This window comes from Coregonus clupeaformis, chromosome 1 (assembly GCF_020615455.1).
Source record: "Coregonus clupeaformis isolate EN_2021a chromosome 1, ASM2061545v1, whole genome shotgun sequence".
In the NCBI taxonomy this organism is placed as follows: domain Eukaryota; kingdom Metazoa; phylum Chordata; class Actinopteri; order Salmoniformes; family Salmonidae; genus Coregonus; species Coregonus clupeaformis.
The window spans coordinates 2754890-2774526 of record NC_059192.1 but is presented as its reverse complement, the minus strand read 5'-3'; the positions used below and the strand labels follow the sequence as shown (position 1 = coordinate 2774526).

Sequence of the window (19637 nt, the reverse complement as noted above, 5' to 3'; positions counted from 1 at the left end):
GAGAAGAGAGGAGAACTAAAGCAGGGACAGTAGAGGTTGACAGAGAAGAGAGGAGAACTAAAGCAGGGCCAGTAGAGGTTGACAGAGAAGAGAGGAGAACTAAAGCAGGGACAGTAGAGGTTGACAGAGAGAGAGGAGAACTAAAGCAGGGCCAGTAGAGGTTGACACACTGAAGAGAGGAGAACTAAAGCAGGGACAGTAGAGGTTGACAGAGAAGAGAGGAGAACTAAAGCAGGGACAGTAGAGGTTGACAGAGAGAAGAGAGGAGAACTAAAGCAGGGACAGTAGAGGTTGACAGAGAGAAGAGAGGAGAACTAAAGCAGGGCCAGTAGAGGTTGACAGAGAAGAGAGGAGAACTAAAGCAGGGCCAGTAGAGGTTGACAGAGAAGAGAGGAGAACTAAAGCAGGGCCAGTAGAGGTTGACAGAGAAGAGAGGAGAACTAAAGCAGGGAGAGTAGAGGTTGACAGACTGAAGAGAGGAGAACTAAATCAGGGCCAGTAGAGGTTGACAGACTGAAGAGAGGAGAACTAAAGCAGGGCCAGTAGAGGTTGACAGACTGAAGAGAGGAGAACTAAAGCAGGGACAGTAGAGGTTGACAGAGAAGAGAGGAGAACTAAAGCAGGGCCAGTAGAGGTTGACAGACTGAAGAGAGGAGAACTAAAGCAGGGCCAGTAGAGGTTGACAGAGTAGAGAGGAGAACTAAAGCAGGGACAGTAGAGGTTGACAGAGAAGAGAGGAGAACTAAAGCAGGGACAGTAGAAATTGACAGAGATAAGAGAGGAGAACTAAAGCAGGGCCAGTAGAGGTTGACAGAGAAGAGAGGAGAACTAAAGCAGGGACAGTAGAGGTTGACAGACTGAAGAGAGGAGAACTAAAGCAGGGACAGTAGAGGTTGACAGAGAAGAGAGGAGAACTAAAGCAGGGACAGTAGAGGTTGACAGAGAAGAGAGGAGAACTAAAGCAGGGCCAGTAGAGGTTGACAGAGAGAGAGGAGAACTAAAGCAGGGACAGTAGAGGTTGACAGAGCAGAGAGGAGAACTAAAGCAGGGCCAGTAGAGGTTGACAGACTGAAGAGAGGAGAACTAAAGCAGGGACAGTAGAGGTTGACAGAGAAGAGAGGAGAACTAAAGCAGGGCCAGTAGAGGTTGACAGACTGAAGAGAGGAGAACTAAAGCAGGGACAGTAGAGGTTGACAGAGAAGAGAGGAGAACTAAAGCAGGGACAGTAGAGGTTGACAGAGAAGAGAGGAGAACTAAAAGCAGGGCCAGTAGAGGTTGACAGAGAAGAGAGGAGACCTAAAACAGGGCCAGTAGAGGTTGACAGACTGAAGAGAGGAGAACTAAAGCAGGGACAGTAGAGGTTGACAGAGAAGAGAGGAGAACTACAAGCAGGGACAGTAGAGGTTGACAGAGAAGAGAGGAGAACTAAAAGCAGGGCCAGTAGAGGTTGACAGAGAAGAGAGGAGACCTAAAACAGGGCCAGTAGAGGTTGACAGACTGAAGAGAGGAGAACTAAAGCAGGGACAGTAGAGGTTGACAGAGAAGAGAGGAGAACTAAAGCAGGGACAGTAGAGGTTGACAGAGAAGAGAGGAGAACTAAAGCAGGGACAGTAGAGGTTGACAGAGAAGAGAGGAGAACTAAAGCAGGGCCAGTAGAGGTTGACAGAGAGAGAGGAGAACTAAAGCAGGGACAGTAGAGGTTGACAGACTGAAGAGAGGAGAACTAAAGCAGGGCCAGTAGAGGTTGACAGAGAAGAGAGGAGAACTAAAGCAGGGCCAGTAGAGGTTGACAGAGAAGAGAGGGAGAACTAAAGCAGGGACAGTAGAGGTTGACAGAGAGAGAGGAGAACTAAAGCAGGGCCAGTAGAGGTTGACAGACTGAAGAGAGGAGAACTAAAGCAGGGACAGTAGAGGTTGACAGACTGAAGAGAGGAGAACTAAAGCAGGGCCAGTAGAGGTTGACAGAGAAGAGAGGAGAACTAAAGCAGGGCCAGTAGAGGTTGACAGAGAAGAGAGGAGAACTAAAGCAGGGACAGTAGAGGTTGACAGAGAAGAGAGGAGAACTAAAGCAGGGCCAGTAGAGGTTGACAGAGAAGAGAGGAGAACTAAAGCAGGGCCAGTAGAGGTTGACAGACTGAAGAGAGGAGAACTAAAGCAGGGACAGTAGAGGTTGACAGACTGAAGAGAGGAGAACTAAAGCAGGGACAGTAGAGGTTGACAGAGAAGAGAGGAGAACTAAAGCAGGGACAGTAGAGGTTGACAGAGAAGAGAGGAGAACTAAAGCAGGGCCAGTAGAGGTTGACATAGAATAGAGGAGAACTAAAGCAGGGCCAGTAGAGGTTGACAGAGAAGAGAGGAGACCTAAAGCAGGGCCAGTAGAGGTTGACAGACTGAAGAGAGGAGAACTAAAGCAGGGACAGTAGAGGTTGACAGAGAAGAGAGGAGAACTAAAGCAGGGACAGTAGAGGTTGACAGAGAAGAGAGGAGAACTAAAGCAGGGACAGTAGAGGTTGACAGAGAAGAGAGGAGAACTAAAGCAGGGACAGTAGAGGTTGACAGAGAAGAGAGGAGAACTAAAGCAGGGCCAGTAGAGGTTGACAGAGAAGAGAGGAGAACTAAAGCAGGGACAGTAGAGGTTGACAGAGAGAGAGGAGAACTAAAGCAGGGCCAGTAGAGGTTGACACACTGAAGAGAGGAGAACTAAAGCAGGGACAGTAGAGGTTGACAGAGAAGAGAGGAGAACTAAAGCAGGGACAGTAGAGGTTGACAGAGAAAAGAGGAGAACTAAAGCAGGGACAGTAGAGGTTGACAGAGAGAGAGGAGAACTAAAGCAGGGACAGTAGAGGTTGACAGAGTAGAGAGGAGAACTAAAGCAGGGACAGTAGAGGTTGACAGAGAAGAGAGGAGAACTAAAGCAGGGACAGTAGAGGTTGACAGAGAAAAGAGGAGAACTAAAGCAGGGACAGTAGAGGTTGACAGAGAGAGAGGAGAACTAAAGCAGGGACAGTAGAGGTTGACAGAGAAGAGAGGAGAACTAAAGCAGGGCCAGTAGAGGTTGACAGACTGAAGAGAGGAGAACTAAAGCAGGGCCAGTAGAGGTTGACAGACTGAAGAGAGGAGAACTAAAGCAGGGACAGTAGAGGTTGACAGAGAAGAGAGGAGAACTAAAGCAGGGCCAGTAGAGGTTGACAGAGAAGAGAGGAGAACTAAAGCAGGGCCAGTAGAGGTTGACAGACTGAAGAGAGGAGAACTAAAGCAGGGACAGTAGAGGTTGACAGAGAAGAGAGGAGAACTAAAGCAGGGACAGTAGAGGTTGACAGACTGAAGAGAGGAGAACTAAAGCAGGGCCAGTAGAGGTTGACAGAGAAGAGAGGAGAACTAAAGCAGGGACAGTAGAGGTTGACAGAGAAGAGAGAACTAAAGCAGGGACAGTAGAGGTTGACAGAGAAGAGAGGAGAACTAAAGCAGGGCCAGTAGAGGTTGACATAGAATAGAGGAGAACTAAAGCAGGGACAGTAGAGGTTGACAGAGTAGAGAGGAGAACTAAAGCAGGGACAGTAGAGGTTGACAGAGAAGAGAGGAGAACTAAAGCAGGGACAGTAGAGGTTGACAGAGAGAGAGGAGAACTAAAGCAGGGACAGTAGAGGTTGACAGAGAAGAGAGGAGAACTAAAGCAGGGACAGTAGAGGTTGACAGAGAGAGAGGAGAACTAAAGCAGGGACAGTAGAGGTTGACAGAGAAGAGAGGAGAACTAAAGCAGGGACAGTAGAGGTTGACAGAGAGAGAGGAGAACTAAAGCAGGGACAGTAGAGGTTGACAGAGAAGAGAGGAGAACTAAAGCAGGGCCAGTAGAGGTTGACAGAGAAGAGAGGAGAACTAAAGCAGGGCCAGTAGAGGTTGACAGAGAGAGAGGAGAACTAAAGCAGGGACAGTAGAGGTTGACAGAGAAGAGAGGCGAACTAAAGCAGGGACAGTAGAGGTTGACAGAGAAGAGAGGAGAACTAAAGCAGGGACAGTAGAGGTTGACAGAGAGAGAGGAGAACTAAAGCAGGGACAGTAGAGGTTGACAGAGAAGAGAGGAGAACTAAAGCAGGGACAGTAGAGGTTGACAGAGAGAGAGGAGAACTAAAGCAGGGCCAGTAGAGGTTGACAGACTGAAGAGAGGAGAACTAAAGCAGGGCCAGTAGAGGTTGACAGACTGAAGAGAGGAGAACTAAAGCAGGGCCAGTAGAGGTTGACAGAGAAGAGAGGAGAACTAAAGCAGGGACAGTAGAGGTTGACAGACTGAAGAGAGGAGAACTAAAGCAGGGCCAGTAGAGGTTGACAGACTTAAGAGAGGAGAACTAAAGCAGGGACAGTAGAGGTTGACAGACTGAAGAGAGGAGAACTAAAGCAGGGCCAGTAGAGGTTGACAGAGAAGAGAGGAGAACTAAAGCAGGGACAGTAGAGGTTGACAGAGAAGAGAGGAGAACTAAAGCAGGGCCAGTAGAGGTTGACAGACTGAAGAGAGGAGAACTAAAGCAGGGACAGTAGAGGTTGACAGACTGAAGAGAGGAGAACTAAAGCAGGGACAGTAGAGGTTGACAGAGAAGAGAGGAGAACTAAAGCAGGGCCAGTAGAGGTTGACAGACTGAAGAGAGGAGAACTAAAGCAGGGACAGTAGAGGTTGACAGAGAGTAGAGAGGAGACCTAAAGCAGGGACAGTAGAGGTTGACAGACTGAAGAGAGGAGAACTAAAGCAGGGCCAGTAGAGGTTGACAGAGAGTAGAGAGGAGAACTAAAGCAGGGCCAGTAGAGGTTGACATAGAAGAGAGGAGAACTAAAGCAGGGCCAGTAGAGGTTGACAGAGAAGAGAGGAGAACTAAAGCAGGGCCAGTAGAGGTTGACAGAGAGTAGAGAGGAGAACTAAAGCAGGGCCAGTAGAGGTTGACATAGAAGAGAGGAGAACTAAAGCAGGGCCAGTAGAGGTTGACAGAGAAGAGAGGAGAACTAAAGCAGGGCCAGTAGAGGTTGACAGACTGAAGAGAGGAGAACTAAAGCAGGGACAGTAGAGGTTGACAGACTGAAGAGAGGAGAACTAAAGCAGGGCCAGTAGAGGTTGACAGAGAAGAGAGGAGAACTAAAGCAGGGCCAGTAGAGGTTGACAGAGAAGAGAGGAGAACTAAAGCAGGGACAGTAGAGGTTGACAGAGAAGAGAGGAGAACTAAAGCAGGGCCAGTAGAGGTTGACAGAGAGAGAGGAGAACTAAAGCAGGGACAGTAGAGGTTGACAGAGAAGAGAGGCGAACTAAAGCAGGGACAGTAGAGGTTGACAGAGAAGAGAGGAGAACTAAAGCAGGGACAGTAGAGGTTGACAGAGAGAGAGGAGAACTAAAGCAGGGACAGTAGAGGTTGACAGAGAAGAGAGGAGAACTAAAGCAGGGACAGTAGAGGTTGACAGAGAGAGAGGAGAACTAAAGCAGGGCCAGTAGAGGTTGACAGAGAAGAGAGGAGAACTAAAGCAGGGCCAGTAGAGGTTGACAGACTGAAGAGAGGAAAACTAAAGCAGGGCCAGTAGAGGTTGACAGACTGAAGAGAGGAGAACTAAAGCAGGGACAGTAGAGGTTGACAGAGAAGAGAGGAGAACTAAAGCAGGGCCAGTAGAGGTTGACAGAGAAGAGAGGAGAACTAAAGCAGGGCCAGTAGAGGTTGACAGAGAGAAGAGAGGAGAACTAAAGCAGGGCCAGTAGAGGTTGACAGAGAAGAGAGGAGAACTAAAGCAGGGCCAGTAGAGGTTGACAGAGAAGAGAGGAGAACTAAAGCAGGGCCAGTAGAGGTTGACAGAGAAGAGAGGAGAACTAAAGCAGGGCCAGTAGTTCCCCTGAAATAAGCAGGGCCCATAAACTACGAGAGAGGGAACCAAACCCAGGGCCAGTAGAGGTTGACCTGAAGAGAGAACTAAAAGGACACAGTAGAGGTTGACAGAGAAGAGAGGAGAACTAAAGCAGGGCCAGTAGAGGTTGACAGAGAGAAGAGAGGAGAACTAAAGCAGGGCCAGTAGAGGTTGACAGAGAAGAGAGGAGAACTAAAGCAGGGCCAGTAGAGGTTGACAGAGAAGAGAGGAGAACTAAAGCAGGGCCAGTAGAGTGACAGAGAAAGCAGGGCTAGAGTTGACAGAGAAGAGAGGAGAACTAAAGCAGGGCCAGTAGAGGTTGACAGACTGAAGAGAGGAGAACTAAAGCAGGGCCAGTAGAGGTTGACAGAGAAGAGAGGAGAACTAAAGCAGGGCCAGTAGAGGTTGACAGACTGAAGAGAGGAGAACTAAAGCAGGGCCAGTAGAGGTTGACAGACTGAAGAGAGGAGAACTAAAGCAGGGCCAGTAGAGGTTGACAGAGAAGAGAGGAGAACTAAAGCAGGGACAGTAGAGGTTGACAGACTGAAGAGAGGAGAACTAAAGCAGGGCCAGTAGAGGTTGACAGAGAAGAGAGGAGAACTAAAGCAGGGCCAGTAGAGGTTGACAGAGAAGAGAGGAGACCTAAAGCAGGGACAGTAGAGGTTGACAGAGAAGAGAGGAGACCTAAAGCAGGGCCAGTAGAGGTTGACAGAGAAGAGAGGAGAACTAAAGCAGGGCCAGTAGAGGTTGACAGACTGAAGAGAGGAGAACTAAAGCAGGGCCAGTAGAGGTTGACAGAGAAGAGAGGAGAACTAAAGCAGGGCCAGTAGACAGACTGAAGAGAGGAGAACTAAAGCAGGGACAGTAGAGGTTGACAGAGAAGAGAGGAGAACTAAAGCAGGGCCAGTAGAGGTTGACAGAGAAGAGAGGAGAACTAAAGCAGGGCCAGTAGAGGTTGACAGAGAAGAGAGGAGAACTAAAGCAGGGCCAGTAGAGGTTGACAGAGAAGAGAGGAGAACTAAAGCAGGGACAGTAGAGGTTGACAGAGAAGAGAGGAGAACTAAAGCAGGGCCAGTAGAGGTTGACAGAGAAGAGAGGAGAACTAAAGCAGGGACAGTAGAGGTTGACAGAGAAGAGAGGAGAACTAAAGCAGGGCCAGTAGAGGTTGACAGAGAAGAGAGGAGAACTAAAGCAGGGCCAGTAGAGGTTGACAGAGAAGAGAGGAGAACTAAAGCAGGGCCAGTAGAGGTTGACAGAGAATAGAGGAGAACTAAAGCAGGGCCAGTAGAGGTTGACAGAGAAGAGAGGAGAACTAAAGCAGGGCCAGTAGAGGTTGACAGAGAGAGAGGAAAACTAAAGCAGGGCCAGTAGAGGTGGACAGAGAAGAGAGGAGAACTAAAGCAGGGCCAGTAGAGGTTGACAGAGAAGAGAGGAGAACTAAAGCAGGGCCAGTAGACAGACTGAAGAGAGGAGAACTAAAGCAGGGCCAGTAGACAGACTGAAGAGAGGAGAACTAAAGCAGGGCCAGTAGAGGTTGACAGAGAGAGAAGAGGACTTAAAGGGACAATGTGGACGTACCTTTACACGTGGTGGTGTGACAGTGGTCTTTGAGGTGAGAGCAGTTTTTTCCTTCGTAGTCATCTGAACAGGCACAGTAGTAGTCTGTAGCCAGGTTGAAACATGAAGCACCATTCTGACACGGGTTGGGGAGGCAGTAGTCTATGTCCAACTAGAGAGGGAGGGAGGTAGGGGGAGGGAGGGAGGGAGGGAGGGAGGGAGGGAGGGGGAGGGAGGGAGAGTGAAATCAGTTAGTGAATTCAACTAAGAACCACATATCACTTAAAACCTACCGCAAAAACTGCAGTTCTCAGAGAAAGTATTTACAAGAAAAAGAGGCAGACAGAGAGAGAGAAAGAGAGGGATGATACGGGTCAGTACTAAACACAGCCCAGCCCACAGCATCCTCCCGACACAGGCCTGACAGGAAATACTACACACACACACACACACACACACACACACACACACACACACACGAGAGGCTTCGTCAGTGCGTCTGGGTTTAACACACAGCAGACAGGATCAGCTTCACTAAGACTAAACCCTGACTTAAAATGAAGGTGGAGGGAGGGAGGGGTAATATAGTAGGGAGGTTGGAGGGAGGGAGGGAGGGAGGGAGGGAGGGGTAATATAGTAGGCAGTTTGGAGGGAGGGAGGGAGGGGTAATATAGTAGGCAGGTTGGAGGGAGGGAGGGAGGGAGGGAGGAGGGAGGGAGGGAGGGAGGGGTAATATAGTAGGCAGGTTGGAGGAGGGAGGGAGGGAGGGAGGGAGGGAGGGTAATATAGTAGGCAGGTTGGAGGGAGGGAGGGAGGGAGGGTAATATAGTAGGCAGGTTGGAGGGAGGGAGGGAGGGAGGGGGTAATATAGTAGGCAGGTTGGAGGGAGGAGGGAGGAGAGTATGTAAGCAGTTTGGAGGAGGGAGGGAGGGAGGGTAATATAGTAGGCAGGTTGGAGGGAGGGAGGGAGGGAGGAGGGAGGGGTAATATAGTACAGGTTGGAGGGAGGGAGGGAGGAGGTAATATAGTAGGCAGGTTGGAGGGAGGGAGGGAGGGAGGGGGGTAATATAGTGAGGCAGGTTGAGGGAGGGAGGGAGGGAGGGAGGGAGGGGGTAATATAGTAGGCAGGTTGGAGGGAGGGAGGGAGGGGTAATATAGTAGGCAGGTTGGAGGGAGGGAGGGAGGGAGGAGGGAGGGGTAATATAGTAGGCAGGTTGGAGGGAGGGGGAGGGAGGAGGGAGGGTTAGGCAGGTTGGAGGGAGGGAGGGAGGGAGGGATATAGATAGGCTTGGAGGGAGGGAGGAGGAGGGGTAATATAGTAGGCAGGTTGGAGGGAGGGAGGAGGGAGGGAGGGAGGGTACATAGTAGGCAGGTTGAGGGAGGGAGGGGGGAGGAGGGAGGGAGGTAATATAGTAGGCAGGTTGGAGGAGAGGGAGGGAGGGTAATATAGTAGGCAGGTTGGAGGGAGGGAGGGAGGGAGGGGTAGTAATAGTAGGCAGGTTGGAGGGAGGGAGGAAGGAGGGGTAATATAGTAGGCAGGTTGGAGGGAGGGAGGGAGGGAGGGGTAATATAGTAGGCAGGTTGGAGGGAGGGAGGGAGGGAGGGGTAATATAGTAGGCAGGTTGGAGGGAGGGAGGGAGGAGGAGGTAATATAGTAGGCAGGTTGGAGGGAGGGAGGGAGGGAGGAAGATAGAGGCAGGGTGAGGAGGGAGGGGGGAGGTAATATAGTAGGCAGGTTGGAGGGAGGGAGGGAGGGGTAATATAGTAGGCAGGTTGGAGGAAGGGAGGGAGGAGGGGTAGTATAGTGGCAGGTGGAGGAGGGAGGAGGGAGGGAGGAGGAGGGAGGGAGGAGGGAGGAGGAGGGGTAATATAGAGGCAGGTTGGAGGGAGGGAGGGAGGGAGGGTAATATAGATAGGGCAGGTTAGAGGGAGGGAGGGAGGGAGGGAGTAATATAGTAGAGGTTGGAGGGAGGGGAGGGAGGAGGGAGGGGTAATATAGCAGGCAGGTTGGAGGGAGGGAGGGATAGAGGCAGGGTAGGAGGAGGAGGAGGGAGGGAATAGGGAAGTGGAGGAGAGGAGGGAGGGGTAATATAGTAGGCAGGTTGGAGAGGGAGGAGGGAGGAGGTGAGGGAGGCAGGCAGGAGGGAGGAGGGAGGGAGTAATATAGTAAGCAGGTTGGAGAGGGGAGAGGAGGAGGAGGAGGTAATATAGGCAAGGCGGATGGGAGGGAGGAGGGCAAGGTTGTAGAGAAAGAGGTTTGGGCAAGGGAGGAGGAGGGAGAGTATATAGTAGGCAGGTTGGAGGAGGGAGGGAGGGGAGGGGTAATATAGTAGGCAGGTTGGAGGAAGGGAGGAGAGGAGAGTAATAGTAGGTTGGAGGGAGGGAGGGAGGGGGTAATATAGTAGGCAGGTTGGAGGGAGGGAGGAGGAGGGAGGGAATATAGTAGGCAGGTTGGAGGGAGGGAGGAGGTAGTATCAGTGGAGGGGAGGAGGGGGTAATATAGTAGGCAGGTTGGAGGAGGGAAGGAGGGGTAATATGGTAGGCAGGTTGAGGAGGGAGGGAGGGAGGAGGGTATAAGCAGGCGAGGAGTAGGAAGGTAAGGCAGTGAGGAGGGAGGAGGAGGGAGGGAGGGAATATAGTAGAGGCAGGTTGGAGGGAGGGAGGGAGGGAGGAGGGTAATATAGTAGGCAGGTTGGAGGGAGGGAGGGGAGGAGGGAGGGGTAATATAGTAGGCAGGTTGGAGGAGGGAGGGAGGGAGGGGTAATATAGTAGGCAGGTTGGAGGAGGGAGGAGGGAGGAGGGAGGTAGTAGGCAGGTTGGAGGGAGGGAGGGAGGGAGGTGATATGAGGGAGGCAGGTAGTAGGGAGAGAGGAGGAGAGGAAGGAGATAGGCAGGTAGGCGGAGGAGAGGAGGAGTAATATAGTAGGCAGGTTGGAGGGAGGAGGGAGGGAGGGGTAATATAGTAGGCAGGTTGAGGAAGGAGGGAGGGAGGGAGGGAGGGAGGTAATATAGTAGGCAGGTTGGAGGAGGAGGGAGGTAATATAGTAGGCAGGTGAGGGAGGGAGGGAGGGAGGGGCATAGCAGGCAGGTTGGAGGAGGGAGGAGGAACAATATGCAGGCTGGGAGGGAGGAGGAGGATATAGCAGGCAGGTTGGAGGAGGGGAGGGGGAGGTAAGTATAGTAGGCAGTTAAGGAGGAGGAGGGAGGAATATAGCAGGCTGGGGAGGAGGAGGTTAGAGGCAGGTTGGAGGGAGGGAGGAGGGAGAAAAGTAGTGCAGCTAGGATGGGAGGGGAGGAGGGGTATATAGTAGCAGGTTGGAGGAGGGAGGAGAGAGGTAATGAGGAGGTGAGGATGGAGGAGAGGTAATATAGTAGGCAGGTAGGAGGAGGGAGGGAGGGAGGAGGTATATAAGTAGGCAGGTTGGAGGGAGGGAGGAGGAGGTAACATAGTAGGCAGGTTGGAGGAGGAGGGAGGGAGGAGGGAGGGTAATATAGTAGGCAGGTTGGAGGAGGGAGGAGGAGGAGGGTATAGTAGGGAGGGAGGGAGGGAGGGAGGGGGAGGGTAATATAGTAGGCAGGTTGGAGGGAGGAGGAGGAGGGAGGGAGGGGCCAGCAGGTTGGAGGTAGGAGGAGGGAGGGAGGTATAGAGGCAGGTTAGAGGGAGGGAGGAGGAGAGGGAGGGTAATATAGTAGTAGCAGTTGGAAGGGAGGGAGGAGGAGGGAGGAAGAGTAGCAAGTTGGATGAGGAGAGTTGGAGGGAGGAGGGTAATATAGTAGGCAGGTTGGGGAGGGAGGGAGGTACATAGTAGGCAGGTTGGAGGGAGGGAGGGAGGGAGGGAGGGAGTGAGGGGCATATAGTAGGCAGGTTGGAGGGAGGGAGGGAGGGGGGTAATATAGTAGGCAGTTGGAGGAGGGAGGAGGGAGGGGTAATATAGTAGGCAGGTTGGAGGAGGGAGGGAGGAGGGATAGGCAGGTTGAGGGAGGGAGGGAGGGAGGAGGTAGTAGGCAGGTGAGGGAGGATGGAGGAGTATAGAGGAGGTTGGAGGAGGAGGAGGGAGGAGAAGAAGTTGGAGGGAGGAGGAGGGAGTGTGCATAGCAGGGAGGAGGAGGGAGGAGGAAAGCAGGCAGGCTGAGGGAGAGCAGGCAGGTTGGAGGGGAGGGAGGAGGGAATATAGTAGGCAGGTTGGAGGAGGGAGGGAGGTAATATAGCAGGCAGGTTGGAGGAGGAGGAGAGGAGGGGGTAATATAGTAGGCAGGTTGGGAGGGAGGGAGGGAGGGAGGGAGGAGGAGGGAGGGAGGGTAATATAGTAGGCAGGTTGGAGGAGGGAGGGAGGAGGAGGTAATATAGTAGGCAGGTTGGAGGAGGAGGGAGGAGGGAGGGTAATATAGTAGGCAGGTTGGAGGGAGGGAGGGAGGAGGGAGGGTAATATAGTAGGCAGGTTGGAGGGAGGGAGGAGGGAGGGAGGGGTAACATAGTAGGCAGGTTGAGGGAGGGAGGGGAGGAGGAGGGGTAATAAGAGAGGTAGGGAGGGAGGAGGTAATATAGTAGGCAGGTTGGAGGGAGGGAGGAGAGAGGGAGGGAGGGGTAATATAGTAGGCAGGTTGAGGGAGGGAGGAGGGAGGGAGGGAGGGAGGAGGGTAATATAGTAGGCAGGTTGGAGGGAGGGAGGGAGGGAGGGAGGGTAATATAGTAGGCAGGTTGGAGGGGAGGGAGGGAGGAAGGGAGGGTAATATAGTAGAGCAGGTTTGAGGGAGGGAGGGAGGGAGGAGGGGTAATATAGTAGGCAGGTTGGAGGGAGGGAGGGAGGGAGGGAGTAATATAGTAGGCAGGTTGGAGGAGGGAGGGAGGGAGGGAGGTAATATAGTAGGCAGGTTGGAGGAGGGAGGAGGAGGGGGCAATATAGTAGGCAGGTTGGAGGAGGGAGGGAGGGAGGGAGGGGTAATATAGTAGGCAGGTTGGAGGGAGGAGGAGGGAGGGAGGGAGGGAGGGGGAGAGTAGGCCAGGTGGAGGGAGGGAGGGAGGGAGGGAGGGGTAATATAGTAGGCAGGGTTGGAGGAGGAGGGGTAATATAGCAGCAGGTTGGAGGAGGGAGGAGGAGGGTAATATAGTAGGCAGGTTGGAGGGAGGAGGGAGGAGGGAGGGAGGGTATATAGTAGGCAGGTTGGAGGGAGGGGAGGAGGGAGTGGAGGGATAGTAGGCAGGTTGAGGGAGGGGGGAGGGGAGAGGTTGGAGGGAGGAGGGGGGGTAATATAGTAGGCAGGTTGAGGGGAGGGAGGGAGGGAGGGGTAATATAGTAGGCAGGTTGGAGGGAGGGAGGGAGGGAGGGAGGGAGGGGTAATATAGTAGGAGCAGGTTGGAGGGAGGGAGGGAGGGAGGGAGGGGTACTATAGTAGGCTAGAGGTTGGAGGGAGGAGGGAGGGAGGGAGGGTAATATAGTAGGCAGGTTGGAGGGAGGGAGGGAGGGAGGGAGGGTAATATAGTAGGCAGGTTGGAGGAGGGAGGGAGGGAGGGAGGGAGGGTAACTATAGTAGGCAGGTTGGAGGAGGGAGGAGGGAGGGAGGGGTAATATAGTAGGCAGGTTGGGAGGGAGGGAGGGGGGAGGGGTAATATAGTAGGCAGGTTGGAGAGGAGGGAGGGAGGGAGGGTATATAGTAGGCAGGTTGGAGGGAGGAGGAGGGGTAATATAGTAGGCAGGTTGGAGGGAGGAGGGAGGGAGGGAGGGTATATAGTAGGCAGGTTTGGAGGGAGGGAGGGAGGGAGGGAGGAGGGGTAATATAGTAGGCAGGTTGGAGAGGGGAGGGAGGGAGGGGGTAATATAGTAGGCAGGTTGGAGGGAGGGAGGGAGGGGGAGATATAGTAGGCAGGTTGGAGGGAGGGAGGGGAGGGAGGGAGGGTAATATAGTAGGCAGGTTGGAGGAGGGAGGGAGGGAGGTAATATAGTAGGCAGGTTGGAGGGAGGAGGGAGGGAGGGAGGGAGGGAGTATGGTAGACAGGTTGGAGGGAGGAGGGAGGGAGGGGTAATATAGTAGGCAGGTTGGAGGGAGGGAGGGAGGGAGGGAGGGTAGTAGGCAGCTTCGAGGGAGGGAGGGAGGAGGAGGAGGGTAATAGTAGGCAGGTTGGAGGGAGGAGGGAGGGAGGGAATAGTGCAGGAAGCAGGTTAGAGGGAGGGGAGGGAGGAGGGAGGTAATATAGTAGGCAGGTTGGAGGGAGGGAGGGAGGGGGTAATATAGTAGGCAGGTTGAGGGAGGGAGGAGGAGGGAGGGGTAATATAGTAGGCAGGTTGGAGGGAGGGAGGGAGGGAGGAGGGTATATAGTAGGCAGGTTGGAGGGGGAGGGAGGGAGGGGTAATATAGTAGAGCAGGTTGGAGGGAGGAGGGGGGAAGGCGGGAGGAGGGGAGGGAGGGAGGTAATATAGTAGGCAGGTTGGAGAGAGGAGGGAGGGAGGGAGGAGGTAATATAGTAGGCAGGTTGGAGGAGGGAGGGAGGGAGGAGGGTAATATAGTAGGCAGGTTGGAGGGAGGGAGGGAGGGGGAATATAGTAGGCAGGTTGGAGGGAGGAGGGAGGAGGGAGGGGTAATATAGTAGGCAGGTTGGAGGGGAGAGGGAGGAGGAGGGGTAATATAGTAGGCAGGTTGGAGGAGGAGGGAGGGAGGGAGGAGGTGGAGGGAGATAATATAGCAGGCAGGTTGGAGGGGGAGGGAGGAGGGAGGGTAATATAGTAGGCAGGTTGGAGGGAGGAGGGAGGGAGGGAAATATAATGAGCAGTTTGGAGGGAGGAGGGAGAGAGGAGGGAGGGAGGGAGGGAATATGTGGGGTTGGAGGGAGGAGGGAGGAGGGAGGGAGAGGGGTAATATAGTAGGCAGGTTGGAGGGAGGAAGGAGGGAGGGGTAATATAGTAGGCAGGTTGGAGGAGGAGGGAGGAGGGAGGAGGGAGGGGTAATATAGTAGGCAGGTTGGAGAGGAGGAGGAGGGAGGGCAATATAGTAGGCAGGTTGGAGGGAGAGGAGGGAGGGAGGGGGAGGGGTATCATAGTAGGCAGGTTGGAGGGAGGGAGGAGGGAGGAGGGAGGGAGGGAGGAGTAGTATAGGCAGGTTGGAGGGAGGGAGGGAGGGGAGGAGTATATAGTAGGCAGGTTGGAGGAGGAGGAGGAGGGATATAGTAGGCAGGTTGGAGGGAGGGAGGGAGGGAGGGAGGGGTAATATAGTAGGCAGGTTGGAGGGAGGGAGGGAGGGAGGGGTAATATAGTAGGCAGGTTGGAGGGAGGAGGGAGGGAGGGAGGGAGGGGTAATATAGTAGGCAGGTTGGAGGGAGGGAGGGAGGGAGGTAATATAGTAGGCAGGTTGGAGGGAGGGAGGGAGGGAGGGAGGGTAATATAGTAGGCAGGTTGGAGGGAGGGAGGGAGGGAGGGAGGGAGGGGTAATATAGTAGGCAGGTTGGAGGGAGGGGAGGGAGGGAGGGAGGATATAGTAGGCAGGTTGGAGGAGGGAGGGAGGGAGGGGTAATATAGTAGGCAGGCTGGAGGGAGGGAGGGAGGGAGGGAGGGTAATATGTAGGCAGGTTGGAGGGAGGGAGGGAGGGAGGGGAGGAGTATGGTAGGCAGGTTGAGGGAGGAGGGAGGGAGGCAGGTAGGAGATGTAGAGAGGGAGGGAGGAGGGAGGGAGGGAGGGAGATATCAGGCAGGTTGGAGGGAGGAGGAGGGAGGGGTAATATAGTAGCAGGTTGGAGGAGGAGGGAGGAGGGAGGGGTAATATACAGGCAGTTGGAGGGAGGGAGGGAGGGAGGAGGGTAATATATAGGCAGGTTGGAGGGAGGGAGGGGGGAGGGGGAATATAGTAGGCAGGTTTGGAGGGAGGGAGGAGGGGAGGGAGGGGTAATATAGCAGGCAGGTTGGAGGGAGGGAGGAGGGAGGGAGGGAGGGAGAGGAGGGAGGGAGGGAGGGAGGGGTAATAGTAGGCAGGCAGGTTGGAGGAGGGAGGGAGGGGTAATATAGTAGGCAGGTTGGAGGGAGGGAGGGGAGGGAGGGTAAATAGTAAGGCAGGTTGGAGGGAGGGAGAGAGGTAATATAGTAAGCAGGTTGGAGGGAGGGAGGGAGGGAGGGAGGGGGGTAATATAGTAGGCAGGTTGGAGGGAGGGAGGGAGGGAGGGAGGGTAATATAGTAGGCAGGTTGGAGGGAGGGAGGGAGGGGGAGGGTAATATAGTAGGCAGGTTGGAGGGAGGGAGGGAGGGAGGGGGTAGTATAGCAGGCAGGTTGGAGGGAGGGAGGAGGGAGTAATATAGTAGGCAGGTTGGAGAGGGAGGGAGGAGGAGGAGGGGTAATATAGTAGGCAGTTTGGAGGGAGGGAGGAGGGAGGAGGGGTAATATAGTAGGCAGGTTGGAGGGAGGGAGGGAGGAGGGAGGGGTAATATAGTGAGGCAGGTTGGAGGGAGGGAGGAGGGAGGAGGGTATATAGTAGGCAGTTTGAGGAGGGAGGGAGGGAGGGGTAATATAGTAGGCAGGTTGGAGGAGGGAGGAGGAGGGGTAATATAGTAGGCAGGTTGGAGGGAGGGAGAGGAGGGTAATATAGTAGGCAGGTTGGAGGGAGGGAGGGAGGGAGGGAGGGGTAATATAGTAGGCAGGTTGAGGAGGGAGGGAGGGAGGGAGGTACTAGCAGCGGTTGGAGGGAGGAGGAAGGGTAACTATAGTAGGCAGGTTGGAGGGGAGGGAGGGAGGGGTAATATAGTAGGCAGGTTGGAGGGAGGGAGGGAGGGAGGAGTAATATAGTAGGCAGGTTGAGGAGGGAGGGAGGGAGGGTAATATAGTAGGCAGGTTGGAGGAGGGAGGGAGGGAGGGAGTAGTCAGGTTGGAGGGAGGGAGGGAGGGAGGGGTATATAGTAGGCAGGTTGAGGGAGGGAGGGAGGGAGGGAGTATAGTAGGCAGGTTGGAGGGAGGGAGGGAGGGAGGTAATATAGTAGGCAGGTTGGAGGGAGGGAGGGAGGGAGGGAGGGGGTAATATAGTAGGCAGGTTGGAGGGAGGGAGGGAGGGAGGGAGGAGAATATGGCAGAGGGGGAGGGAGGAGGAGGAGGGAAGGGTAATATAGTAGGCAGGTTGGAGGGAGGAGGGAGGAGGAGGGAATATAGTAGGCAGGTTGGAGGGAGGGAGGGAGGGGAATATAGTAGGCAGGTTGGAGGGAGGAGGAGGGGATAGGGAGGCAGGTTGGAGGGAGGGAGGGAGGGGGAAGGAGGGAGGTAATAGTAGGGCAGGTTGAGAGGAGGGTATATAGCAGTTGAGAGGGAGGGAGGGGTAATATAGTAGGCAGGTTGGAGGGGAGGGAGGGAGGGAGGGAGGGGTAATATAGTAGGCAGGTTGGAGGGAGGGAGGGAGGGGAGGAATATGTAGGCAGGGTTGGAGGGAGGGAGGGAGGGGGGTAATATAGTAGGCAGGTTGGAGGGAGGGAGGAGGGAGGGGTAATATAGTAGGCAGGTTGGAGGGAGGGAGGAGGGAGGAGGGAGGGTAATATAGTAGGCAGGTTGGAGGGAGGGAGGGAGGAGGGATATATAGTAGGCAGGTTGGAGGGAGGAGGGAGGGAGGGAGGGAGGGGTAATATAGTAGGCAGGTGGAGAGGGAGGGAGGGAGGGGTAATATAGTAGGCAGGTTGGAGGGAGGGAGGGAGGGGTAATATAGTAGGCAGGTTGGAGGGAGGGAGGAGGTAATATGTCAGTTGAGGGAGGAGGGAGGGAGGGAGGGAGGGGTAATATAGTAAGCAGGTTGGAGGGAGGGAGGGGAGGGAGGGGGGGGTAATATAGTAGGCAGGTTGGAGGGAGGGAGGGAGGGGTAATATAGTAGGCAGGTTGGAGGGAGGGAGGGGCAGGTTGAGGGGGAGGTATAGTAGGCAGGTTGGAGGGAGGGAGGGGAGGGAGGGAGGGAGGGAGGAGGGGTAATATAGTAGGCAGGTTGGAGGGAGGGAGGGAGGGGTAATATAGTAGGCAGGTTGGAGGGGAGGGAGGGAGGGGTAATATAGTAGGCAGGTTGGAGGGAGGGAGGGAGGGAGGGGTAATATAGTAGGCAGGTTGGAGGGAGGGAGGGAGGGAGGGAGGGAGGGAGGGGTACATAGTAGGCAGGCTGGAGGGAGGGAGGGAGGGGTAATATAGTAGGCAGGTTGGAGGGAGGGAGGGAGGGAGGGTAATATAGTAGGCAGGTTGGAGGGAGGGAGGGAGGGAGGAGGGGTAATATAGTAGGCAGGTTGGAGGAGAGGGAGGGAGGGAGGGAGGTAATATAGTAGGCAGGTTGGAGGGGAGGGAGGGAGGAGGGGTAACATAGTAGCAGGTTGGAGGGAGGGAGGAGGGAGGGTAATATAGTAGGCAGGTTGGAGGGAGGGAGGGAGGGAGGAGGGTAATATAGCAGGCAGGTTGGAGGGAGGGAGGAGGGAGGGAGGGAGGAGTAATATAGTAGGCAGGTTGGAGGGAGGGAGGGAGGGAGGGAGGGAGGGGAGGGAGGGTCATAGTAGGCAGGTTGGAGGGAGGGAGGGAGGTAATATAGTAGGCAGGTTGGAGGGAGGAGGGAGGGAGGGAGGGAGGGGGGTAATATAGTAGGCAGGTTGGAGGGAGGGAGGGAGGGAGGGAGGGAGGGAGGGAGGGAGGGGTAATGTAGCAGGCAGGATGGAGGGAGGGAGGGAGGGGTAATATAGTAGGCAGGTTGGAGGGAGGGAGGAAGGGAGGGAGGGAGGGAGGGGTAATATAGTAGGCAGGTTGGAGGGAGGGAGGGAGGGAGGGAGGGAGGGGTAATATAGTAGGCAGGTTGGAGGGAGGGAGGGAGGGAGGGAGGGGTAATATAGTAGGAAAACTGGAAGAAGTGGCACAATCCACTGGCTGCTGAGGGGAGAACGGCTCATAATAATGGCCGGAACGGAGCAAATGGAATGGCATCACCATGGAAACCATGTGTTTGATATATTTGATACCGTTCCACTGATTCTGCTCCAGTCATTACCACGAGCCCATTCTCCCATTAAGGTGCCACCAACCTCCTGTGGAAGGGACAGGAACTAAGGTTAGGGGGGAAGGGTTTCAGTGTTGCTCACCAGGGGCAGGACGGGAACTAAGTTAGGTTAAAAACGACAGTGGGGAAGGGTTTGAGAGTTGCACCAAAACTCACCTGACAGAGTTGTCCCGAGAATCCTACCATACAGAGGCAGGTGAATCCGTTAACCTGGTCTTGGCATCGCCCACTGTTCAGACAGGGAGAGCCGGCACACTCATCCACATCTCTCTCACAGTGGTCTCCAGAGTAGCCCGCCGGACACACACAGCGGTACCCATTCACCAAGTCCTAGAATACAGATCATCAAACATAAAGGGATAGCTGGTTCCACTAGCAAAACACACTAGCCACGTCCAGGAACACAGACAACCATCCAGTGAGCTATGGCAGAGACCCCTTTTAGCTCAAGAGGAAAATCCTCCTCAGAGAACAGAAAGTGCTTGGCTAATACTCAGTCGGGGAAAGAGACCAGAAGAAGAGGGTGGTAGAAAGGAAGGAAATCAACACCAGTACGAAGGAACAATCACAGGGTCCTCCAACACAACACTGGAAATGAGTTTGTGGTGTGTAAAAAGAAAACTGTGACATGCTGAACATAAAACAAGTGTTTTGATATCTCAGAGACAGGACAAATTAATGTATTTGTAGCTCCCAAACAACAACATACCCTGCAGGTTCCTCCGTGCTGACATTGGTCCTTGCAGTCATTGATATCTAGACGGGGGGAAAAAATGACATGTTTTAAACACCATAATGTAACTATCTGGATAATATGATGTATTTAACATAATAACCCACTAACTACTTCATAGCTGCCTCTCTGCTCGACCCTCGATAAACTCTCCTTCATAAACCGCTGGTTCGGACCTTAGTAGGGTGTTGGGCAATCCTTGCTGTCCCTGAGCCCAGTGAAAGTGGCACTGTGTGTGTGTGTGTGTGTGTGTGTGTGTGTGTGTGTGTGTGTGTGTGTGTGTGTGTGTGTTTAACTAGCGCTGGATTGTTTTTAGCCTGCGAGCGCTAATCAGCGTATCCTTGACTACACAGAGCTAATCAGCGTATCCTTGGCTACACAGAGATAATCAGCGTATCCTTGGCTACACAGAGCTAATCAGCGTATCCTTGGCTACACAGAGATAATCAGCGTATCCTTGGCTACACAGAGCTAATCAGCGTATCCTTGGCTACACAG

General features: G+C 54.1%; 1 protein-coding gene across 2 annotated transcripts in view; it reads right to left on the bottom strand.

Moving 5' to 3' along the window:
- The window catches only part of LOC121558701 (protein jagged-1b), a 138059-nt gene that overhangs the window by 59484 nt on the left and 58938 nt on the right, over nucleotides 1-19637 (bottom strand). For both annotated transcript variants that reach the window (XM_045223604.1, XM_045223609.1), the window contains exons 11-13: nucleotides 19116-19162; nucleotides 18563-18736; nucleotides 7450-7600 (exon numbers count right to left, since the gene is read on the bottom strand). In XM_045223604.1, the coding sequence (XP_045079539.1) occupies nucleotides 7450-7600; nucleotides 18563-18736; nucleotides 19116-19162 (372 nt within the window). The remainder of the gene's footprint in view (nucleotides 1-7449; nucleotides 7601-18562; nucleotides 18737-19115; nucleotides 19163-19637) is intronic.